Source organism: Ranitomeya imitator, chromosome 3 (genome assembly GCF_032444005.1).
Source record: "Ranitomeya imitator isolate aRanImi1 chromosome 3, aRanImi1.pri, whole genome shotgun sequence".
In the NCBI taxonomy this organism is placed as follows: domain Eukaryota; kingdom Metazoa; phylum Chordata; class Amphibia; order Anura; family Dendrobatidae; genus Ranitomeya; species Ranitomeya imitator.
This window is the reverse complement of record NC_091284.1, coordinates 191189054-191212017: the sequence shown is the minus strand read 5'-3', so window position 1 is coordinate 191212017 and position 22964 is coordinate 191189054. Positions and strand designations below refer to the sequence as shown.

At 40.3% G+C, this 22964-nt stretch overlaps 1 protein-coding gene across 2 annotated transcripts in view; it reads left to right on the top strand.

Annotated features, from left to right (window-relative positions):
• Positions 1–22964, top strand: part of KCND3 (potassium voltage-gated channel subfamily D member 3) — a 709390-nt gene that overhangs the window by 131403 nt on the left and 555023 nt on the right. For both annotated transcript variants that reach the window (XM_069761728.1, XM_069761727.1), the window contains exon 3: positions 391–1562. In XM_069761728.1, the coding sequence (XP_069617829.1) occupies positions 457–1562 (1106 nt within the window). In that variant the 5' untranslated portion in view covers positions 391–456. The remainder of the gene's footprint in view (positions 1–390; positions 1563–22964) is intronic.

Below are 22964 nucleotides of genomic sequence, written 5' to 3'. Positions count from 1 at the left end.
TACAAAAATCATAACTTTGCAATATTTGGAGAGTAATGAAATAGAAAGTTGGTTACTCTTTAGACATTTGAGTAATGTTTATGTTCACAATATACAGTATTTCAATATGTTATAGAAATTTTAATCAAATAATTTATATAGTGATTCTTGGAAAATTATAGAATAAATCAATATTTTGTTGGTCAGCTAGAAAACTATTCATGTGCATGCAATAAGAGCTGGTGACTTTGAAGATTAAACAGGGAATAATGATTACCTCGTTATGAGTCTGTACTGCAAGTGTTTGCAATTCCCGTGGTAGATATATTTACAGAATTTGAATGCATGTTTTGAAATTTCCATATGATTCTTACTGACGGTGACATTGACATTGTTTATTTTCTTCTGCAGATGGTCTTGATTTGAAATCAAGCTGATCTTACAATTCTTGAGCAGCCCATCGGACCTGGCTCCGTCATGGCTTCCGGGGTTGCAGCATGGCTGCCCTTTGCAAGGGCTGCTGCCATTGGGTGGATGCCAGTGGCCAACTGTCCCATGCCATTGGCTCCAGCAGACAAAAACAAAAAACAAGATGAGCTTATAATTCTCAATGTTAGTGGGAGGCGGTTCCAAACCTGGCGAACTACTCTGGAAAGGTACCCAGACACACTACTTGGAAGCACAGAGAAAGATTTCTTCTTTAACGAGGAGACCAAGGAATATTTTTTTGACCGTGACCCTGAGGTATTCAGGAGTATTCTAAACTTTTACAGAACTGGCAAGCTGCACTATCCTAGGTATGAATGCATCTCTGCCTATGATGAAGAACTTGCTTTCTATGGCATATTACCTGAAATAATTGGTGACTGCTGCTATGAAGAATATAAAGACAGAAAAAGAGAAAATGCAGAAAGACTGATGGATGACAATGAATTTGAGAACAATCAAGAAGCCATGCCCTCCCTTAATTTACGCCAGACTATGTGGCGAGCCTTTGAAAATCCCCACACCAGCACATTAGCCTTAGTCTTCTACTATGTGACCGGCTTCTTTATTGCAGTGTCCGTCATCACCAACGTGGTTGAGACTGTTCCCTGTGGCACTGTGCCTGGAAATAAGGATCTTCCATGTGGTGAAAGATATCATGTAGCCTTCTTTTGCCTGGATACTGCATGTGTTATGATTTTCACAGTTGAGTACCTCTTGAGACTTTTTGCAGCCCCAAGTCGATACAGGTTTATGAGAAGTGTGATGAGCATCATCGATGTGGTAGCCATTATGCCATACTACATTGGCTTAGTCATGACCAACAATGAGGATGTGAGTGGCGCTTTTGTCACCCTAAGGGTTTTCCGGGTCTTCAGAATTTTCAAGTTCTCTCGCCACTCCCAGGGATTACGGATCCTTGGGTATACCCTGAAGAGCTGTGCCTCCGAACTGGGATTCCTCCTTTTCTCACTGACAATGGCAATCATTATCTTTGCCACTGTGATGTTTTATGCGGAAAAAGGGTCGTCATCCAGCAAGTTCACTAGCATCCCTGCTTCGTTTTGGTATACCATTGTTACCATGACAACCCTAGGGTAAGTTGTTCCACTTATTATATTATTTTCAATGCGGAATAGCAGTCTCGCTGTAGCCTTGGAACCCTTCATCTATTTCCTTCAGGTAGATTACCATTCTTGAACAATGACATTTAATGACGCTCCCTCGGGATTTCAAATGCATTTTCCTTTTCACTAAGCTGCTTACACAGACACACAAAATCAATTAGAGGAGATAGGGCTGAAGTAAAACAACAGATTATAATTATGCTTATTCTTTGTGTGCATTTTGCATCTACCTGCTTTCTTGATTAGCTAGCTGTTGATGAGATGAAGGTGACTTTTTATATTACGTCTTGGGAGTCGGCGAGGTCTGTATATACATTAAACACTATGTCATTAACTTGAATGAGAGGAACAACTGGCGTGATGAAGATTATCCCATTAACCTTATATGCACAGACATTAAAATGTAACAGGAAAAATGCAGCTTTGCCGTCTGTCCCTGTGATTGGGGCTGTTGGTAGCCATGAATAATCCTTTTATATGCAGGAAATGCTTTTAAACTCTTGATTTTTTCCTACCATTTCTGGCCTCCTCTCGCATACTCTATTGCATCTAAGTAGTGTCATTTGTACACATGAGTGGCTCAAGGATATCCGATCCTACCTTCAAGACTCAGGATCAGTTTAAATATATTTGTAATAAAGAAAATAAGCAAATGAAGGTTATGGATCATATATACAGTATGCTGTTTTTAATGATAGAAGCATAACAAACCAAAAAGCTTCTACTGTCTGTGTTCATTATGGCGTTTTTAATCCTATATGAAATTTGATAAATCATCTGCATCCAAATTACAAATGTGCCATTTCTCGTTCTCCTCTGCTTGACATATGCCAGGATGAGTGGCATAAGATCACCAGCTGCGAAAATGTATTTCAAAGTACTCTGTCAGGAGATAATTATGCTACAAGTGTCTGAGGTCACCTATTGCATGTAATCAGCATTGCAGTTCATCAAGAATTTTGTTACTATGTGATCACTGAGGTTTTTAAGTTGTGTTGTGAGAAAAGTGGAATTGTTAATGCCATTAACTAGCAGATATGGGGTTAATTTGCAGGTTAATAGTATGCTGAAGCTGCCCGAAGCCAGCACTGAGAGCCCTGCTGCTGGGAGGAAATGAACTCTATTCTATCCGGCAGCATCGGTGTGGTGCTAGTCACTGCTCACAGACAAGCCGCAAGGCTGCATGGCTGGTTAATTAAGAGGTCTAAGGTCCAAAGCCACAAGGGTACATCAAAGACAGAGGGGTGAGACAAAGGTGTAGTCAGGTCACAGTCCGGGATCAGAATGCCAAGAAAGTAAAAGATAATGACAAAAGGGCTAGGCTAACACAAGGTCAAAGGAAAGCCAAGGTCAAAAAACAAAGAACAGAATATAAGAATGGGAGCACAGACACATCTCTTGAGCAATGCTATAATTGGCAGTAATCTAATGCAGAGAGCTGGCTAAATACCCAGGTAATTACTCTGAACAGGAGACACAAGAATGAAGCTCCAGCACGCCTTGGCCCTGATTGGATGGCTAAACTGTCACTCAAGATACTGAGCACTCAGCATGCCCCAGTATCAGATTGGATGGCTGAGCTGTCCATCACCATACCGACACCTCAGCACATGCCTGACCTAGATTGAATGGCAGAACTGTGATTCACTGCATCCAGACACACTGATAGGTGGAATTGTGACAATCTGGCTTCCAGTCATAGGGGTGGTCCGGTGCATCTTCAGTCACCGCTTATTGTATAGTGAGTGGCGGCTGTAACTATACCTTGGCACTGACTGACAAATGTCTCAGCATTAGACCTAGCTGTCAGTCAGTGTCAGAGTGTGGTTTCAGCCATTGCTCACTATGAATTATAAGTATGTGTTTTTAGTGGGGAGAGAGGAATGCACTGCGATCGGGTACCTCTGACAGTGGCATTATCTCTTGTACAACAAAACATTAAGTCCTATTGATTCAAAATGCCTGATTCTTCTCTACCTTGACATCTGCCATTGGAGGAAAAACATAGAAAAACCTTATGACAGATTCTCTTTTACGTACTGCCAGGACACTGCCTAGTTAGCCTGTAGAGTGAAGTCCACTTCACATCATTGGAGACATTGGTGCATCTCACTGGTGAAGCAACCTCCGAGCTGCTGGACATTCAAGCTACAAGCTGATTAGTCAGGAACATATACAATAGTTATATCCTAGGTTGTCTTCTAGGTTGCGTTGGCTTTAATATTTGGTGTTAGAAGTACAATAAGTTATCAGTGAAGAGATGGACATGTCCTTTCTTAACTGATGGAGAAGAACACATGACTTAACTGAAAACTAAGTTTCAAGCAAGTCAGAAATTTTTTCTCTAAGTGTTTTCCTTGGCTTTAAGTGTTGCTATGCTTACATGCTATACTAATGAGTGCTATTTCTGGCTGCCAGGGTTTTTGTTTAACTGTCTTCAATATGTGTCTTCGGGAGGTGGTAGAATAGGTTAGCAGTACAAGCTAGGTCACATTCTCAGAAAATGGAGAGGTACAAAAGTTTTACGTTGAATACCAAGTCTAGATCATCTGAAATCCTTTGCTACAAGGTGTATTAGTTGGTGGCAAACGTTGCCATGCTTGCAGCTCATGCTTACTAATGAAGGTTATTTCTGGCTGCCACCGTTGCTTCTTTACTTCTGTTAAAAAGGGAAGATGTAATGTGGAGATTTGGGTTTGTGTGATCACTTTAAACACAATTTTCTTAATTAAGGAAGAAGGTCATTACTCATTCCTTTATATATTGTAAATGTATTGTATTAAGTAGAGTGGGCCCCGAGGGACTATTGCTATCTGATCAATGGAGACCTGCTTTATTCTGTGATATCTCACCATTTTTTTTACAAAGATCACGTCTTTTAAAATAGGGCAATGGGAAATGTGCCAACATATTTCTCAGAAAACTGTAGAGAGAAGCTGAGCAATACATTTTGCTATGTGACATTTGGGCTGCTCATTTCTCTTGTGCGTTCCTACCTTAGGTAGAAAGTATTCAGATGACTGATACGATTTCTGAAAGTACATGATGTAAGGTCTCGGGCTTTTTTCTTCTCTCTAATGAAATCCTTTATTATTGAATTTTTACAGATTTCAATTCATAGCCAACTGCTGTTCAACAGGAAATATTTTAATGGTTTACCCTACAAAAGCAGGACCATTACATGTCTAAGTATAACCGGTCATGAATACAATACACTAAGTGGTTTATCTACAGGGTTTTTTTTTTTACACTGCTCATTTGCCGTTTGACAGACATGACATTTAGCGGACTAAAGTGTTCTTATCAGCCTCTCTCCCTAAACTGATTGTTTTGCCCATTTTTTTAAGAAATATTTATAATAGGTTGAAAAAATTAAATTCGGCAATATTCCCTTCACCGTTCTCCCCCCATTTTGCTCCGATGCTGCCTGGTCCCCCACCGGTCTCTAATTCATACTGCTGTAATGAGATCCTGACATATGACATGTGACCCGGCATCCAGCTATTAGTTGCAGCTGTCACATTACCGTATGTTGAGACCTCAACAGAAATTAGAGACTACCAAGGAATTGGGCTGTATTTATGTAACCCATTCTAAGGAAAAAAATATTTTTATTGCTTAAAGCTAGTGTTAGGGTGCATTTAAACATTCTGATGCAGACCAATTAACAGGCCTCGATCAACTATACAGTGACCTGTTTAATAAGGCTGACAAATACTGGTGTCAACAGTAGAATGCTTCATACAATCGCTCTGTCCCCATACAGCATCATGATATCAAAAGGTTGTCCCCTGTTCATAACCTGGACCAGGCAGTCTTACTAACAATTCAGATTTTGGTCAACCTAAATTTTCCTCTATGGTTGCCGTCACACTAGCAGTATTTGGTCAGTATGTTACATCAGTATTTGAAAGCCAAAACCAGGAGTGGGTGATAAATGCAGAAGTGGTGCATATGTTTCTATTATACTTATCCTCTAATTGTTCCACTCCTGGTTTTGGCTTACAAATACTGATGTAAAATACTGACCAAATACTGCTAGTGTGACGGCAGCCTAACATTGTAAGGGAGGAATGAATAGACATTTACCTTCAATTTCACTTCATGGCCGAGTAAGTTGTTTTTTTTTTTTACAGAAAGGTTAACATGGCTGCGTTTTGGTTTGATCCTATTCATGTTGGTGGTGCATTCACTAAGAATCTGTACTCTATAGTCTGACTCAATATGTTTTTCCATTAATAGCAATACAAAGTGAAAGATACTTGTGACTTTGGTGAGTGTATGGTACAGTTATAGTTACGGCCCGTGAGTAATAATTAGGAAGATCCTAAAAGATGTGTTGGTTCAGCGAGATATTAAAGAAATTATAGTTTCTTGCCTCATTGTATCCACATAAGAGGTTAAATTATCCTTTAGAAAGGCAGAACTGAAAAATGTTGGGCCCCAATGCAAGATTTGTAACAACCTCCACCTGCCATGTGCCATTTGGAATACTGATGTTTGTTTATATGGAAAAGGGACCTTTAAGAACCTTTTACACATTCGATGAAAATGGGCTGAAGAACAATATCTGGCAGGCTTTCACTTTGTAAAATATTCTGTGCCATTCTACTCAAGAGATTTACTTGCAGGTGTTTCCTTTGTACACACTCCATTTGACCAATGTAAATGTGCATTTTCCTAATGAGAATCTATGATGCTGCACTTACGGGAAATGTCAGAACTAGAGTTCATGTTTTTTATTAAGCCTCATACACTGCATGGGAATAAGCTGTTTGATTATGCAATGCGAATATGTTAATACTACACCTTAATGAGTTTTCATTATACAAGCTTTTATCTTATATAGTTGGATCTATTGTAGATGCAAGCTTACTTCTAGATAAATGAAAATGTCCTTATGCATTTAAATATGTATGATAATTTTTCTACAGCAGAAATGACATCATATATAAATACCTTTAAAAAAAGAACAGAGATTGACATTAAACATATTGAACTATTGCATGTGCTTTGGTAAGTACACGTTTTTAGTGAAAAATTTACAAAAGGCATTGCTTATTGATTTTCCACCAATTTGTAGACGTTGTTCTACATGGATGTAATTGTAGCCTATTGCATGTAGTAAAAATAAACATCATTGTACTACATGAATTTGTAGTATTTTTATGCTAAAAACTAACCTACAAGATTAGATATGTAAAAGAACCATTACAGAGTTTTTCCCATTGGTAGTTCCCCAACATGGGGGCAATTGATACTAGGGTTGACCGACTTTTACTTTTATGGGATCGGGTCGGGTTTCACGAAACCTGACTTTTTCAAAAGTCGGGTCGAGTGAAATCGGCCGATCCTATAAAAAAGTCGTGGTCGGGGTCGGCCGAAACTCGAAACCCAATGCAGTGCATTGGGTTTCCAATGGTTCCCAGGGTCTGAAGGAGAGGAAACTCTCCTTCAGGCCCTGCGATCCATATTTAAGTGTAAAATAAAGAATTAAAATAAAAAATATCGCTATACTCACCCTCGGACACGCCCTGGTACTAACCGGGAACCTTCCTTCCTTCGAATCAGCGCTTGCAGGACCTTGCGGTGACGTCGCGGTGACGTCGCGGCTTGTGATTGGTCGCGCGACCGCCCCTGTGACCGCTCGCGCGACCAATCACAAGCCGCGACGTCACCGCAAGGTCCTGCAAGCGCTGATTCGAAGGAAGGAAGGCTGCCGGAAAGAAGCAGGGCGCGTCCGAGGGTGAGCATATTCCTATTAGGTATATACTCACCCTCGGACGCGCCCTGCTTCTTTCCAGCAGCCTTCCTTCCTAAGAATCAGCGCTTGCAGGACCTTGCGGTGACGTCGTGGCTTGTGATTGGTCGCGCGAGCGGTCACATGGGCGGTCGCGCGACCAATCACAAGCCGCGACGTCACCGCAAGGTCCTGCAAGCGCTGATTCAAAGGAAGAAAGGCTGCCGGTTAGTACCAGGGCGCGTCAGAGGGTGAGTATAGCGATATTTTTTATTTTAATTCTTTATTTTACACTTGGATTCCGATACCGATTTCCGATATTGCAAACATATCGGAACTCGGGATCAGAATTCCGATTCCAGATTCAGAAGATCGCCGACTTCATGGCCGACCCCACACAGGGGTCGGGTCGGGTTTCATGAAACCCGACTTTCCCAAAAGTCGGCGACTTCTGAAAATGGCCGACCCGTTTCGCTCAACCCTAATTGATACAAAAGTATGGGAAATAGAAAGAGAATATACAATAAATGACATACGTATTGAACACATCACCAATTTCCTAAGTAGATATATTCCTTAAAGGGCCACTGTCATCCCCCTCCAGCCGTTATAAACTAAAAGAGCCACCTTGTGCAGCAGTAATGCTGCATTCTAACAAGGTGGCTCTTTTAGTTTTGTGTTCATGTATTACTAAATAATACCTATCTTTGTCCATGGAGGCGGGTCTGAAGCCTCCTCTGTGAAGCGCCCAACTGCAGTCACTCATCTCTTCTGGGGCGATGGTCGCCGCCCTGCGCGCTGTTCTTCTTAAATCTGGCGCCTGCGCTGTGCGTGCCTGCCAGGAGCAGGCGCAGTGTTCATTGGCCGTCATAGCTCAGATGCCGGGTTCCTGACAGTGCCTGTGCGGGCAGTGCAGCCACCCTGTTACTGAATCCCCGCCCCGCACTGTGTTATGCATTATGCACAGTGTGGGGCTGGGATTCCTGGGCAGATTCCTGCACAGACTGACGCTGGAAGGCGGGGAACCTGGGGGAGTGTCTGACAAGCGCAGTGCGCATGCCCAGGAATCCCAGCCCCGCACTGCGCATAATGCATAACACAGTGCGGGGTGGCCGCACTGCCCGCACAGGCGCAGTCAGGAACCCGGCATCTGAGCTATGACTGCCAATTCTCAATGTGCCTGCCCCAGGCAGGCACGCACGGTGCAGGCGCCGGATTTCAGAAGAACAGCGCGCCCGGGGGCGGCGACCATCACCCCAGAAGAGATGAGTGATGGCAGTTGGGCACTTCACAGAGGAGGCTTCAGACCCGCCTCCATAGACAAAGATAGGTATTTTTGAAAAGTTTCAAAGCGCTTTATTTTAGTAATACATGAACACAAAACTAAAAGAGCCACCTTGTTAGAATGCAGCATTACTGCTACACAAGGTGGCTCTTTTAGTTTATAACGGCTGGAGGGGGGTGACAGTGGCCCTTTAAGGTGCTATTGACATGAAATTCTCACCAGATGTTGGTAACAACCTATCCAATCCACACAGGCAAGAAAAACAAACTGTAGATGTCCATAAGTTAAACTATGTGTAATATTGAAAAATGACAAAAGAAAAATGTATTGAACACATGAAGAAAGAAAGGTACAAAAAGCCATGGAAAGTCATGATACCAGTTGAAGTCGATCAGTAATTGGAAAGCAATCCTGCTTAGCAAAAAATAATATCAGCTGGTTCAATTGTTGACCTATATAAAGGTGTCTCATTACCAAACTGCCCCACAAGAAACATCTCATGAAGTGAACTGTCTCAAGACCTTTGCAATCTTACTGTTGCAAAACATAATGATGGTATTGGTTACAGAAGAATTTCTAAATTATTGAAAGTTCCAATGAGCACTGTTGAGGCCACAATGGACATTGTTATTGGAAAAAGGTTAAAAGAAACATAAATGGTAAACCCTAGTGGTAATATTGATCAAGTATGATAAGAAATTAATTCCGAGTTTGTACCAGAATTTTCTACTATGTCTCCTAATTTCAAAAAATGTATCATGGCACATGAGCCATGTAAGCTTGTGAATTATCAACATATTATTTACTTCTCTGATCCATGCAGCAAAATAGGACATAGTAGGACCCTTCCAACTGGATAACATAACTCTTCTGACTTCATAAAGTAAGATATGTGTTTCAATACTAGCAGGGATTTCATCAACAAGTCCATAAGCAGTGAGTTTTTTATTGATTAATTCTTAGGGCTCCCAGGTGAGGTAAATAAGTTCCATAATATCATGCCATTAGTCCTGTAAACAAATGCTACTGTAAACTGTCCCAATGGTCAAAATACATTAGGCACATTCTGCTAAGAGTGACCTACTGTACCCATTGTAAAGAGTCAAGAAGGAAAACATTTTACTTGTGTTACCCTATCTTCTATTAACGCGAGCGGGGTCGGTAACCATCCACTGTATCGGTATTAGGTACATCAACTTTTCCTTCCTGAAGGGCTATTTCCAACATATTGTGTCCAGCATCTATAAAAACTATGGAGAATTTAATTTTTTTACAAGGCCATAATAACGAATACACTATACGTTCCCAAAATAGTGGTCAATAGAAATTTCAGGCATTTATCGAGGTGACCTGCCTATTACATAAAGTCAAGAAGTGATGTAATAAATCTTACAGAAAATATTGACCTGTATTACCCTGACTTGGAGTAATACTAATGGAGGACCAGATCTCAATGAGGTGCATCAGTGTCTATGTGAGGGACATCAACTTTCCTTTCCTGAAGGGCTTTTTCCTTTAGAGAAGCAACATATTGTGTGAAGTGTCTATAAAAGTGTAGAGCTTTTTTTTTTTACAAGGCCATAAAATTGTACATATTGTAGTATTCCTACTGCAGAGCCTGAGGGGCCGTTGCATTGCACAGACAATCGCAAAGTGCTAACGATTGGCCCTCCAATGAACATACGACATCAGTTTCTCGTAGAGTGCACCTTTATGGTTCTTATAAAAAAGCAGTGTAAACCTATTCTTGTAAGTTGCTTTTACATTTACTACATCTTTGCCACTACAATTTATCAGCCAATTTTATTAGCCCTTAAGGTGCTAGGAATAAGGACAATACTCTTTTATAGTGATTTTAATAGGTAATGGTTTTATTCATTTTATAGCAGTGCTATGCTTTGGGCGTTTTTGCAATGTTGTTTTGTTTCTGATATGCAAATGAGTAAGTATAGTCTTTTTTTCCGTTGTGCATGGTTTCCCCTTACTTCCAGATTCATTCAGCCTGGTTACTTTTAAAATGTAAAATGACTTGCAAATGTTATGTCTGTTTACAGTATCAAATCTGCTATTCAGAAAAGATTTAATAATTCATAAGTAGCAGTTCACTCTCGCTGTTGTTTTCTGCTGCCTTTGCCTATGTGAAATCCTTTGACACGTTTTAATTTGGAGCTCTGTTGACATGAAAATGGCGGGGCTCTCTTCGCCTTTGTGATTTTTTTTTTTAACTTTTTGGCTGGGAGACAACCACAGATGTAATATAGTGTATGTAAATAAGCCATACGAGTTACTGTCATACTGTCTTACTATACATATAATGCATACTCGTCAATTCATACCAGTTATTTTAATGGTTTTCCTGACTGTCAGTCAGTGTCAAAGTTTTCTTTTTTCTTTTTTGAAACTTTATAAAGAGTTGAGAAAACTGGGCAAGATTAAGTGGAAGGCGATCTGACAAATTTATTGAAACTAGTCCAGAAAATTTAGCACAAATATGTGCCCGACCCGAGTAGGCGTAGTACTCAATTGTATATCAAGGTTTGTGTGATAAGAAGAGGCTGCTCCCATTGCTGTTCACGCTATCATTCTCCTCTAATACTGAAGATACAAAGGATGCTAAGGTAAGAAGAGGCTGCTCACACTGCTGTGCATCCTGTCTTTCTGAGCAATACAAGAGATACCAGGGTACTGGGGTAAGAAGACGCATACTTTATATACTTTTTCTAATCCAAAGTAAGGTTAGTGTTTGTCTAGGGTTACGTGTAAGACTAGAGTTAGTTTTAGGACTAGGTTTAGGACTACAAGTAGGGTATGCACTAGGTTTAACGTTTGTCTAATGTTAGGGATAAGACAAAAAGTAAGTTCAGGACTAGGGTTAGAACTAAGGATAAGGTTTGGACTTGGCATAGGGTTGGGTATAGAGTATGGTAAAACATTAGTTGCATTAACAAAGTACAAATGTGTAATACAAATATGAAAAGTTAGAAAAGACATAACAATTTATAACTTTGCTTTTAAAATTTTATGTCTAGTGGTAATGGTCCATGGCTTAGGGGACGCAAACAATGCTACGCCACTGATAATACTTATGACGCGTTTGAAGAGAAGTAATTTTACTTGTATATTTATAAATATATTTATATGCATTTACTAGTAAAATTACCTGGTTTTCAATGGGTCTGTTTGGTTTAACTGTTTGTTTTTGGTTGTACGCACTTAAAAACATCGTTTGCTAGTGATATGAGGCTACCATAGCTAAGTTGTTATACACAAACATTTCACTAGTCTCTAGTGGTTTCCTCATAAGATTTAAATTATTTGCTTATGTATTCTTTTTTTGTAAATATGTAGAAATCGGTAAGTAAATCAGCTACATCTAAAAGTTTTAGTCTAGGTTTCAGCTGTCCCGGACCTATGTGCCAAATTTGGGGCCTATTGGTCTATTGGTTTGTCTGCAAGATAGGTTTTAATAATCATCAGTTAAAACCTTCAGAATCTCCTGATTCACCAAAATATGGTGCTGATTGATCTAGTTCATAAAGAAAGGACATCAGACAAAGTATTTTTTCTATGTATCTCGTATAGAGATAATATAGATTGATTAAACCAAGTGTAAAACTTTCCAAAAGTGATTTACCTGAGTGGCAGGTAGGTTCTAGAAAACTGAAATTGGGTGTAAAACATTTAAAAGTGTTTGTTTGCATATTAATATTTGCTTGAATATTCTATTTTTTTGTGACTATCTCAAGAAATAGTATGTCCTAGAGAGCTGAAACTCAGTGTTAAACCTTTCAAGGTGCCTGATTTACCTATGTGGCAAGGTTGGGGCAAATTGGTCCAGTTTTTTGACCGTTATTAATGTTTACTTTAGTTTTTTTTTTTTTAAATATCTGTAGAAAACTTCTATATTGTTTTTCAGTGAATGTAGTCTGTAACTGGTGGTCATAGGGAGATGAAATCTAGCGAAATTGGTGCAGATTGATTCAGTACTGTGACCACATATTATTTCATCTTGTGTTCCACTTTTTTACGGACAAATATCTCGAGAGTTGTAAATCTATAAGAGATGAAGCATGGTCTAAAATCCTTTTGACGTGTCTGATTTACCTACTGTATGTGTCAAATTTTAGGGCAGATTGGTCTAGTCTTTTGGCTGTAAATTAATCATTGTGTTTGTGTTCCATTTCTTATTGTTTTGCTTTTTTGGGGGTGAATATCTCGAGAATATAAGGTTGGTGAGAGCCAAAATCCGATGTCAAACATTACTAACATTTGGGGTGGTTTTGTAATGGATCGCCCCCGTAGGGCAATGGGGTACTTTGTACCGGGCCCTTCGGTTCTCAAGGGTGGATGTCATGGTGGCTGACCCGGTCTGTGACCCTCGGGAGGTCCGTTAATAAAAGGGAAAGGTCTTTAAAGGGATGATTTTCATGATGCCACCTGTGGTATTCTGTCAGGGTGACCACCGCTGCTTATGGGTCCACTGGGGTGATGTTATGACAGCTAGATGGTATACCTTCCCAGAGGTGAAGTATGTCCCCAGGGCTTCCAAGAGTGTAGATGGTGGATAGTGAAAGGCACAGTGAAGAACAAGGACACAAGGTTGCAGTCTCATTACCTTTACTGAAGGCTTCAGCGTCCACAGTCCAGAGCACCAGATCACAGGGCAGGCAGAGTCCAGCCAGTTTGAAGGCAAATCCAGAGTCCCCTTATCCAGGTGGAAACCAGTAGCCTTCCTCTAGTGCCTGGGTGTTGTAGTACCTTCCTGCTGAGCTTTTCGGTAAGGTCCTCACAACTGATGTTGGTGTTCTAGATGTTATGTCTCTCTCTCTGTCCCCCAGATGGATAGGAACAAACCTGTATGACTGGTGGCCTGGGGCTTTTTACAGGGACTCTAGCACGCCCCGACCCCTACAAATTGCCACCGTGCCTTCTGGGTATAGGTGCGGATCAGTAATGTGCAATTAGCTGTCCTGCTGGTCTCTGGAGCAAGGCATGGAGACGATTGCTTCCTCGGTGTTCCGGACACCGGAGCCTGTGTAGGGCTGAACGCCTTCTGGTTTCCTCTCCTTTTGCTATGACTTCGTTTCTCACACTCTACAATACAATTTGCTGTTCGTGTCCTTTCTTAGAATGCTGCTGCATCGGTAGGCAGACGCAGCTCCGTGTCCTTCTGTCTAGGCCTCTGACAGGATCCCACCCATGACAGGGACCACCCTTTTGGCAACTGCTATATGTTCCTCCTTTCCCTCTGTTTGCCTGACAGGGACTGACTGAGTGAAGCTTTATTAGGAGAGTGCCCTAATAAATAGGAGCATAGCTTCCCCTGGTGGACTTGAGTGTGAAGTGTGTTGCATGGTTTGTGATACCTGGTAAAGTGATCTCCTTTATTGCCTTCAAACGTAACATAACTCCCCCCTAGAGGAGAATGATATTACTGCAACGACCAGGACCCTGGGGCGCTGCAGAAACAGTTGCAGTTTTAAAGAAGAATCAATCACATTTCATATTACCATTTTTAAAGAAAATTTGTCACCAAGTTCTTGCAGCCTCAATAACTGTAAATCCATAAGATATCTGGTCTAAAAACCTTCTGAAAAGCCTGATTTACCTATCTGCCAAATTTTAAAGCAGATTGGTCTAGTCATTTGGGTGTTATATAATACTAGATGGCAGCCCGATTCTAAAGAATCGGGAGTCTAGAATCCATATATACTTTATTTATTCAAATGTAAGAATAATACAATTAATAAATAATAGTAAGAAAGAACAAAAATAATAGGCAGTATATGGAGAAAACACCAAACAAAAGTTCAAAATTGGTGTGAAAATGTCACTGAACCACTTCACAACTAAATATATATAGTTTTGGTAAATGGTATTATCATTTTTTTGACGAAATTCGGCAGGAGCTTGAAGAGCAACGTCACTGGGCCCGGCTCCACGCAGTAGAAACTTGCTGTGAGGTAAAAATTCAAAAATCACACCAAAATGGCGGGCGGAGTGTGTCACAGTACGGCACGTTTCTGATTGGTCGCTCGCAGCAGGCGGCAACCAATCAGACACTGGACACTGTTGACGTCACTTATCTCCGGACATTAGCTCCGGACATTAGCTCCGGACATTAGCTCCGGACAAAGCCACGGAAGTTGGCACAAATTGCAGGAAGTAGTATTCTAGGCAATTATATATTAGATTTGTGGTTGTGTTCTGTTTTTTTTGGGGTGGAGACGTATATCTTGAGAATGTTAGGTCCGAAAGAGGTAAAAGCTGATATTAGACATTCCGAAGTGCCTAATTTGCTACTGTGCTAATCTTGGAGCTGATTAATTCAGTGTTGTGGTTGTAAATCTTTGCTTTCGTATTCCATTTTTTTTTTGCAAATAACTCAAGAATAATAGACCTTAGATGGCTTAAACCTGGTCTACCATTGGAAAGGGTGCTACTTACCTACATGTCAAATTTGGCGCGGAGTGTTCTAGTCATTTGGCTGTGCGTAAATCAGACAAAAGACAAATTAAATTCATATATATACGTGTGTGTGAATGTGTGTCAGTTCCTTTAGCTGAATATGATAATGTTAGACAGCTGTGATGGCTTTCCACTAGGCTATATTCTTAAACCACTGAATCCAAAAGAGGATCGACATTAATTTCAGCTGGATTCTGATCTCTCGAATCAACAGCTGTAGAGCCTAGATAAGTGGAATGAAACATGGATATTCAGTCTCTGAGTCTGAACATCATTCTTTGCTCTGCATCCAGTAATTGCCTTATCTCCATAAAGTCTTTGCAGTCAAGTAAAAGGCTAAAATCTGCGTAAAGATTATTACAGCACCTTATCATATTAGAGCCTTTAGGAAAGAAGAAATGGCTTAATAGACATGCATGCTGACACATAAGCTGTATTATAAAATTAATGTAAGTCTTGTTTGCTGTATAATTCATAAAACTTCGCAAGTTATGCCTTTGTATGTCATCAGGAAAATAAACAGGAGGTAATCCTCAAATCACCTGATCTGATTTTGACAGTTCTCACATGGAATCCCTAGCATTGTAGGTAGCTGATAAAAGAAATAATATAACCAAAGTAATAACCAAATGGTGGTTGTTTGGAATTTATAAAGACATGCTTTGAGTCCGGGGAATGTGAATATTTGGGGTGCTATATGTAACATTTGCAGTTTTAAAGAAGCATCAATTACATAACCATTCTTAAAAAACATATATTGCCAAGATCACATGCTTTCATAAAATGATGTTATTAGAACATAATCAATCACAAAATATATAGATGTTATTTGAACTGATGTTAAAATGTATCTTTCAATAATGATCTTCTTTCTCTCAATGATGCTCGTCGGACACTGTGGTCTACGTGCGGATTCACGGGAGTGTTTCGATTCTTAATCGTGTTCACTTTTTGTTGCGGGTTCGCACTCAATTGTGCCCGGAGTTCGCTTTTGTTTTTCATTGATTCGGTTTTTTTTTTCTTTTTTGGCACTATAAAACAGTAAAACATAGAATAGAAAATAATTATTAATGCTATGAAATATTTATACCGTATATACTCGAGTATAAGCCAAGATCTTCAGCCCACTTTTTTGGGCTGAAAGTCCCCCTCTCGGCTTATACTCGAGTCATATACCCGGGGGTCGGCAGGTGAGGGGGAGCGGGGGCTGTGTAGATATACTTACCTGCTGCGGCGCGGTCCCTGCAGTCCCTGGCTTCCCCAGGGCTGCAGATTCTTCCTGTACTGAGTGGTCACATGGCACCGCTCATTACCGAAATGAATAGGCGGCTCCACCTCCCATAGGGGAGGAGCCGCATATTCATTGCTGTAAATGATCGGTAACTGTGACCGCTCAGTACAGGAAGAAGCTGCAGCGCCGGGGAAGCCAGGGACTGCAGGGACCGCGCCAGGAGCAGGTAAGGGGAGCGCAGCGCTGCGCGATATTTACCTGCTCCTGACGTAGTCAGTGCGCGCCCTCTGCTGAGCGTCAGTGCTGGAGACAGAGCCGCACGAGGAGCAGGTAAATATTGAAAGCGCTGGCGTCCTGAGCAAGAGAGGTGAGTATGTGATTTTTTTTTTTTATGGCAGCACCAGCAGCATTATATATGGCACAGCATTATATAAGGAGCATCCCTGGGGCCATAATCAACGGTGCAGAGCATTATATATGGCACAGCATTATAAGGAGCATCTATGGGGCCATAAAGAACGGTGCAGAGCATTATATATGGCACAGCATTATATAAGGAGCATCTATGGGGAAATAATGAACGGTGCAGAGCAATATACCGTATATGGGGCACAGCTTTATAAGCAGCATCTATGGGGCCATAATCAACGGTGCAGAGCAATATATATGGGGCACAGCTTTATAAGGAGCATCTATGGGGCCATAATCAACGGTGCAGAGCAATATATATGGGGCACAGCTTTATAAGGAGCATCTATGGGGCCATAATCAACGGTGCAGAGCATTATATATGGCACAGCTTTATAAGGAGCATCTATGGGGCCATAATCAACGGTGCAGAGCAATATGTATATGGCACAGCTTTATATGGAGCATCTATGAGGCCATAATGAACGGTGCAGAGCATTATATGTGGCACAGCTTTATATGGAGCATCTATGGAGCAATAATGAACGGTATGGAGCATCTATTTATTTTGAAATTTACGAGTAGCTGCTGCATTTTCCACCCTAGGCTTATACTCGAGTCAATAATTTTTCCCAGTTTTTTGTGGCAAAATTAGGGGGGTCGGCTTATACTCGGTTCGGCTTATACTCGAGTATAGTAAATATGTTTTACACCGCACACTCTGATGACAACGTGTGAATTGCTTTGTTTGAACATTTATTTGTCAAAATAAATTTAAATAAGGGAGCGAAACAGGGAGCAAAACAGAAATATAGTGCTGGAAGCGATATATATAACAGACGTTTCGGCTCAACCAGAGCCTTATTCATTGAATCGCTTATCCACTATCAGAAGTGAGTTGAAGCGGATAGGGTAGAGATCCCTCAGTACCAAGATACGGCTATAGCTGTATTACTGATCGTTTATCCTTAAGGGTGATGGCCCAAAAATTGTGTGGTAGCCTGCAGGGTGATAGATGTAAGCAGCGCTCCCGCGCCTAGCTATGGTCAGCGGCCGCTTAGTACTGAGGGATCTCTACTCTATCCGCTTCAACTCACTTCTGATAGTGGATAAGCGATTCAATGAATAAGGCTTGGAAACGCATTAAACAAACCACCATCTTTATATGAAATATCTTTTGTATTTACTATATATATGCAGCACGGACCGTATCCACATTAACCCCTTTATCTATTTACCAGGGGTTTAAGATTACCCTCTACCCATCCAGATACCTGCTCAGTGAGGGTGCCCACACATGAAATAATTGGTCTTCCAGGATTTCCAGATTTGGGGATTTTGGGAAGCATGAAGAATGTCCCTATTCTTGGACTTTCTGGTATCAGGTCATCGGCTCCTATGCGTTTGTCAGAGAGTCTTCTAACGCTCCCTCGACATCAGCAGTTCGAATTCCTACAACTGATTCTTATTATTTTTATGGGAGCTAAACCATTGCTAGAGGAGTCTGTTAATAGCTTTCCTCTCTCCCCCCATTACTGAAATGGAACCTATGAAAGACTGGATTCAAAGGTGTTAGTGCTGGCAATGTGTATACTACCAAACAAATTCCATCTAGATTGTTTCTGGCCTCATTCAATACACTTGCATTGAGAGGCCATGCACATCTAGTTGAAATGTGGCCGGTAGTATGCATATCGCATACTTGTGGTCACGTAATTGCAAGTGTGTGATTTGCATACATGCATTCATGTGAAGACTAGACATGTGAAGCCTCGCTCCACACAAGTGTATCGAGCAAGTCTGGACATGTCTAGTTGTAATGTGTCTGGAAGTTTGTAAATCATATGCTTCTGGTGCTGGAGAATCTTCACAGCATGCAATTCACATGATGTGAGAATTCACAAGTCTGCAGTCACATAGAGTAACTGCAGACTTGTAGTTTAAGACTGGACAATTCCTCTAAAGGAAAAATAAACATCTGCAAAGTAAAATCTTCAGCTAATTATCTTATATCTGTCAATGCTTCTTTCCAAGGACAAGAATATTCTCTATAAAATGTAACTTTCCATTACTTTACAAAGCCGTTGAAGCCCATGCATTTTTTATTTATTCCAGTGTCACTGTCTAGGTGATATCATTGGTTTTGTTGCTTGGCAACCGGATGAGGTTTTCATTTATTCCTTTGTTTGAAATCTTAAACACATGTTTCACACTGCGTGGGAAATAGTTTTAATCAAGGATCAAAATGCAGAATATTCTCAGCCCTAGTAATTTTGGTATTTTATTTGCATTTAATTGAATGTCTGGATTCCTATGTCAAATGCATGGAATTTATAATGAGGAATGTATTCATATGGGCACAACGGCATGATAAAGCATAATGAGCGCTGAGGTTAAAAGACTGTAAGATCACAATAAATTGATATAAAAGTTTTTGTTAACATGGAATCTTATTGGTGACAGATGACTGATGGATAGAATCCATCAGAGGCATCCATCACATGTTAACATATATGTTTTGTAAGCCTATGGATGGTGGATAGATGGTTACTGGATGCTATCCGCTGAGGCATCAGACGTACTCTTTTTTCATATTTGTTCAACATCTTGCGCCATTCAATTTGGGATACAGAATTGTGGTTGATATTTGTAGACTTCTGTGAGATTCCTTGGCTGTCTTGCATGCACTGCTATTTTGAGGTCTAGCCACAGATTTTCAATGATGTTCAGATCAGGGGACTGTGAGGGTCATTGTAAAACCTTCAGCTTGTACCTTTTGAAGTAGTCTATTGTGGATTTGACGTGTGTTTAGGATCAATATTCATTTGTAAAATGGTAAAATTTTATTTCAATTTCATTGAATTTAGCCTTCCCTTTACCCAACACATGAAATGTTCCACGAGCCATTAGCTGTAACGCAACCTCAAAGCATGATTGATCCACCTCCATGCTTAATAATTGATGAAATGTTATTTTTTGCTGAAATTCTGTGCCCTTTTTTACTCCACACATATCCTTGATCATTGTGGCCAAAGAGTTCTATTGTAACCTCATTGGTCCACAGTTCTTGGTTTAAAAACACATCAGGCTTGTTTATATGTTCTTTTGCACTTTTCTGACCCTGAATTTTATGGTGATGGCACAGAAGTTTTTTCCTGATGTACCCCTTTTCCTCCACACATACCTTTGATCATTGTGACCAGAGAGTTCAACTTTAACCTCATCGGTTCACAGGACTTGTTTCCAAAATGCATTGGGCTTGTTTAGATGTTCTTTTGAATACTTTTGACTCTGAATTTTATGGTGAGGACGCAGGAGAGGTATTTTTCCTGATGACTCTTCTATGAAGGCCATATTTGAGCAGGTGTCTCTGAACAGTAGAACAATGTACTACAACTCCAGAGTTTGCTAAATCTTTCTGAAGATGTCTGGAGAAGCTCTGAATAAATTGTCGGAACATAGGGGCAAACGATTTTGCACAGGAATCAGATTGATAAGTTTAAGGAGAAAATCGAAGTGTGCATGGGAAACCAATATTTAAGAAGGTGCAGCAAAGTGTATAAAGTCACCAAAAACTGAAGAGAGGCATAAAAAGACAGCTATTCATACACCCATGTACATGAAATAATCATGAAGTAGTACATCATTATTTTTTAACATGAATTCAAATACAAGGACAAAGGTAAAGACTAGATGAGTGAGATGATTGATACAGGTATCAATACTTCTCAAAGATTAAGGGCGAGAGTCAAAAGGCATAGGTCCTCCCTTACAGGACCCTACAAGCAATGAGAATAAACTGCACTACTAAAATAAGCAAAATAAAGTGTATGTAAAAGAATAACCACCCCCAATAAAAAAATAAACAAAACAATTAAAAATTCAAGTGTGAAAAAATGTTTCTACAAAATATAAACAAGCTGATAATGTGCACTGTGCATTAGTAAGACAAATGAAATACTAACTGAAGGTGAACCTAAGTCAAAGTGGAAAAAAAGGGAAAAGAGAAAAGCGAGGCTGTGTCCAGCTAGTCGGCATGTGACCGCCTACTGTTTTACGTGCAGGGATGCGCACTGTGAGGATTCACTAGTCTGTGGTCACATAGAGTGACTGCAGGCTTGCACCATAAGTCCAGACAACCCCTTTAAATATATGTTTATAACAAAAACCAAACCTAAGGACGTGATCACAAGTAGAAAAGTCCCTTCTATAGGACGTGCCCATTGCACTCCAACGGGGGACGAAGGGGGGCAAAACTCCCCTATAATATAAACCTATAAATTTCAGAGAGCATAATGCTCCATGTCCGAAAAATACAATTTAATCAATTTTAAATATAAAATCAATAAACTTTATTAACAAGAATACAAAAGAGTACAACAATATGTATTGAGGATAAGGTGTGTGACACTAAAGGACATTCACACCGGAGTGCGCACATAGCATAGAGTATAGGCGCAGCAGGAACAACATATAGGGAGAAGTAATAAATAACAACAGGCTAGTAATAAAGTGCCAGAGATTGTATATACATATGTCGGGTGATAGCAAAAATGGCGAAGGGGTTAAATAGAACCGGTAACCCTATAGTGGGGATAAACCCTGCCCTTATAAGCGCTCACCCATATTGCAACCTGCCCAAATCGTATTACCATAAAGATACATTCCTAGACCTGCCTACTGCTTACCCATGTGCGCAGACTCCAGTGTGGACTGTCCCACCGAAAGCCCCGACGCGCGTTTCGCGTTATAAGTGCTTCCTCGGGGGGCTTTAAATATATTTAGCTTTTTGTATAGAACCCTAAACAATTCTGTAATAGTGATTTTGGTGCTTGTTAAGGTTTTATGTAACTACCCTAGATATCTCCTATGAGTGCTCATATTTGGTTTTATTTCTGATTTTCTATTCTAAAAGCATAAAATCAGAAGCTGAGTCCATAACTGACTTTTTTTCCATAAATTTATTGGAAACTTGAACATCTTCTAATGACGATTTAAAATGTAAAATGCTTGATGATTGTATACTGAATATAAGCCGTGACACTGCATCAGTATTAATACCTACTTAGGATTAATTAGATTAGGTTTCTCAAATGATACATTTTAATGGGTTATGCTTGTAACCAAATGTGAAGATTTTCGAAGGTCTTCATAATTGAAAATCAAGGGATTAAAGCACCACCCGCGTAGCACGAACAATTTATAACGTTACATGATAGAATGCACAATTATTTATGTACCCAATGCTTTTCCATCAGTATGTGAAAGTAGTCCATCAGGTTCTTGAGGACCTTGAGATCCAGTTTTGATTATTGATACATATGCCTTGAGAAATATGAGGTTCTTTTAAAGAGAAATTGCTAGCAGGTTGTAAAGGTCACTTATGCATTGGAATAAATGAGGACTCAGAGATAAAGTGAAGTTTTATAACGTCATGTGCAAGATTTCTGGCAATGTTTTCAAGCTTGCAGCCAGTATAGAGGTTTTCTAGTGATCTTTTGATAGTCGCAGTCATTTACATTGAAGCATTTTTCATGTTTGAGAGCAAAAGATATGTAAGATAAAGTAGAAAGGTAGACATTGTTCTTGACTTTCTGACTTAAGGTACCGTTACACTAAACGACTTACCAACGATCACGACCAGCGATACGACCTGGTCGTTGGTAAGTCGTTGTATGGTCGCTGGGGAGCTGTCACACAGACAGCTCTCTCCAGCGACCAACGATCAGGGGAAAGACTTCGGTTGAAACTGTCTTCAACGATGCCAAAGTCCCCGGGTAACCAGGGTAAATATCGGGTTACTAGACAAAGGTTAATGGGGGCACCACGGTCAGTGGGACTCAAACCAAGGCCTAAAAAAGCATCCAATTAATACTAGAAGAGAAAAGATAGGCCTTATAGAATGGGAGTCACCACTAAAGAAATGTATGTAAAAAAAACAGCTTTATTCAACATGTATGCAAAAGACAACAACATATTAAAAACATTTAAAACAAGGGGATATAACATAACCCCGTACTTTCAAAGAGCCCAGAATGAGGTAAAAAACCCGCACATATCAGAACAGGGTATGATACACATGCCCATTGGTTAAACATCGCATGAATAACACGACATAAGCACCCCAAACAGTCCCCTACAATAACGAACAGATTCTAAGAAACCATAGCTACAGAGGGAGTGTGCAGGGCCGCGCTTAGTAACCCAATATTTACCCTGGTTACCATTGTAAAAGTAAAA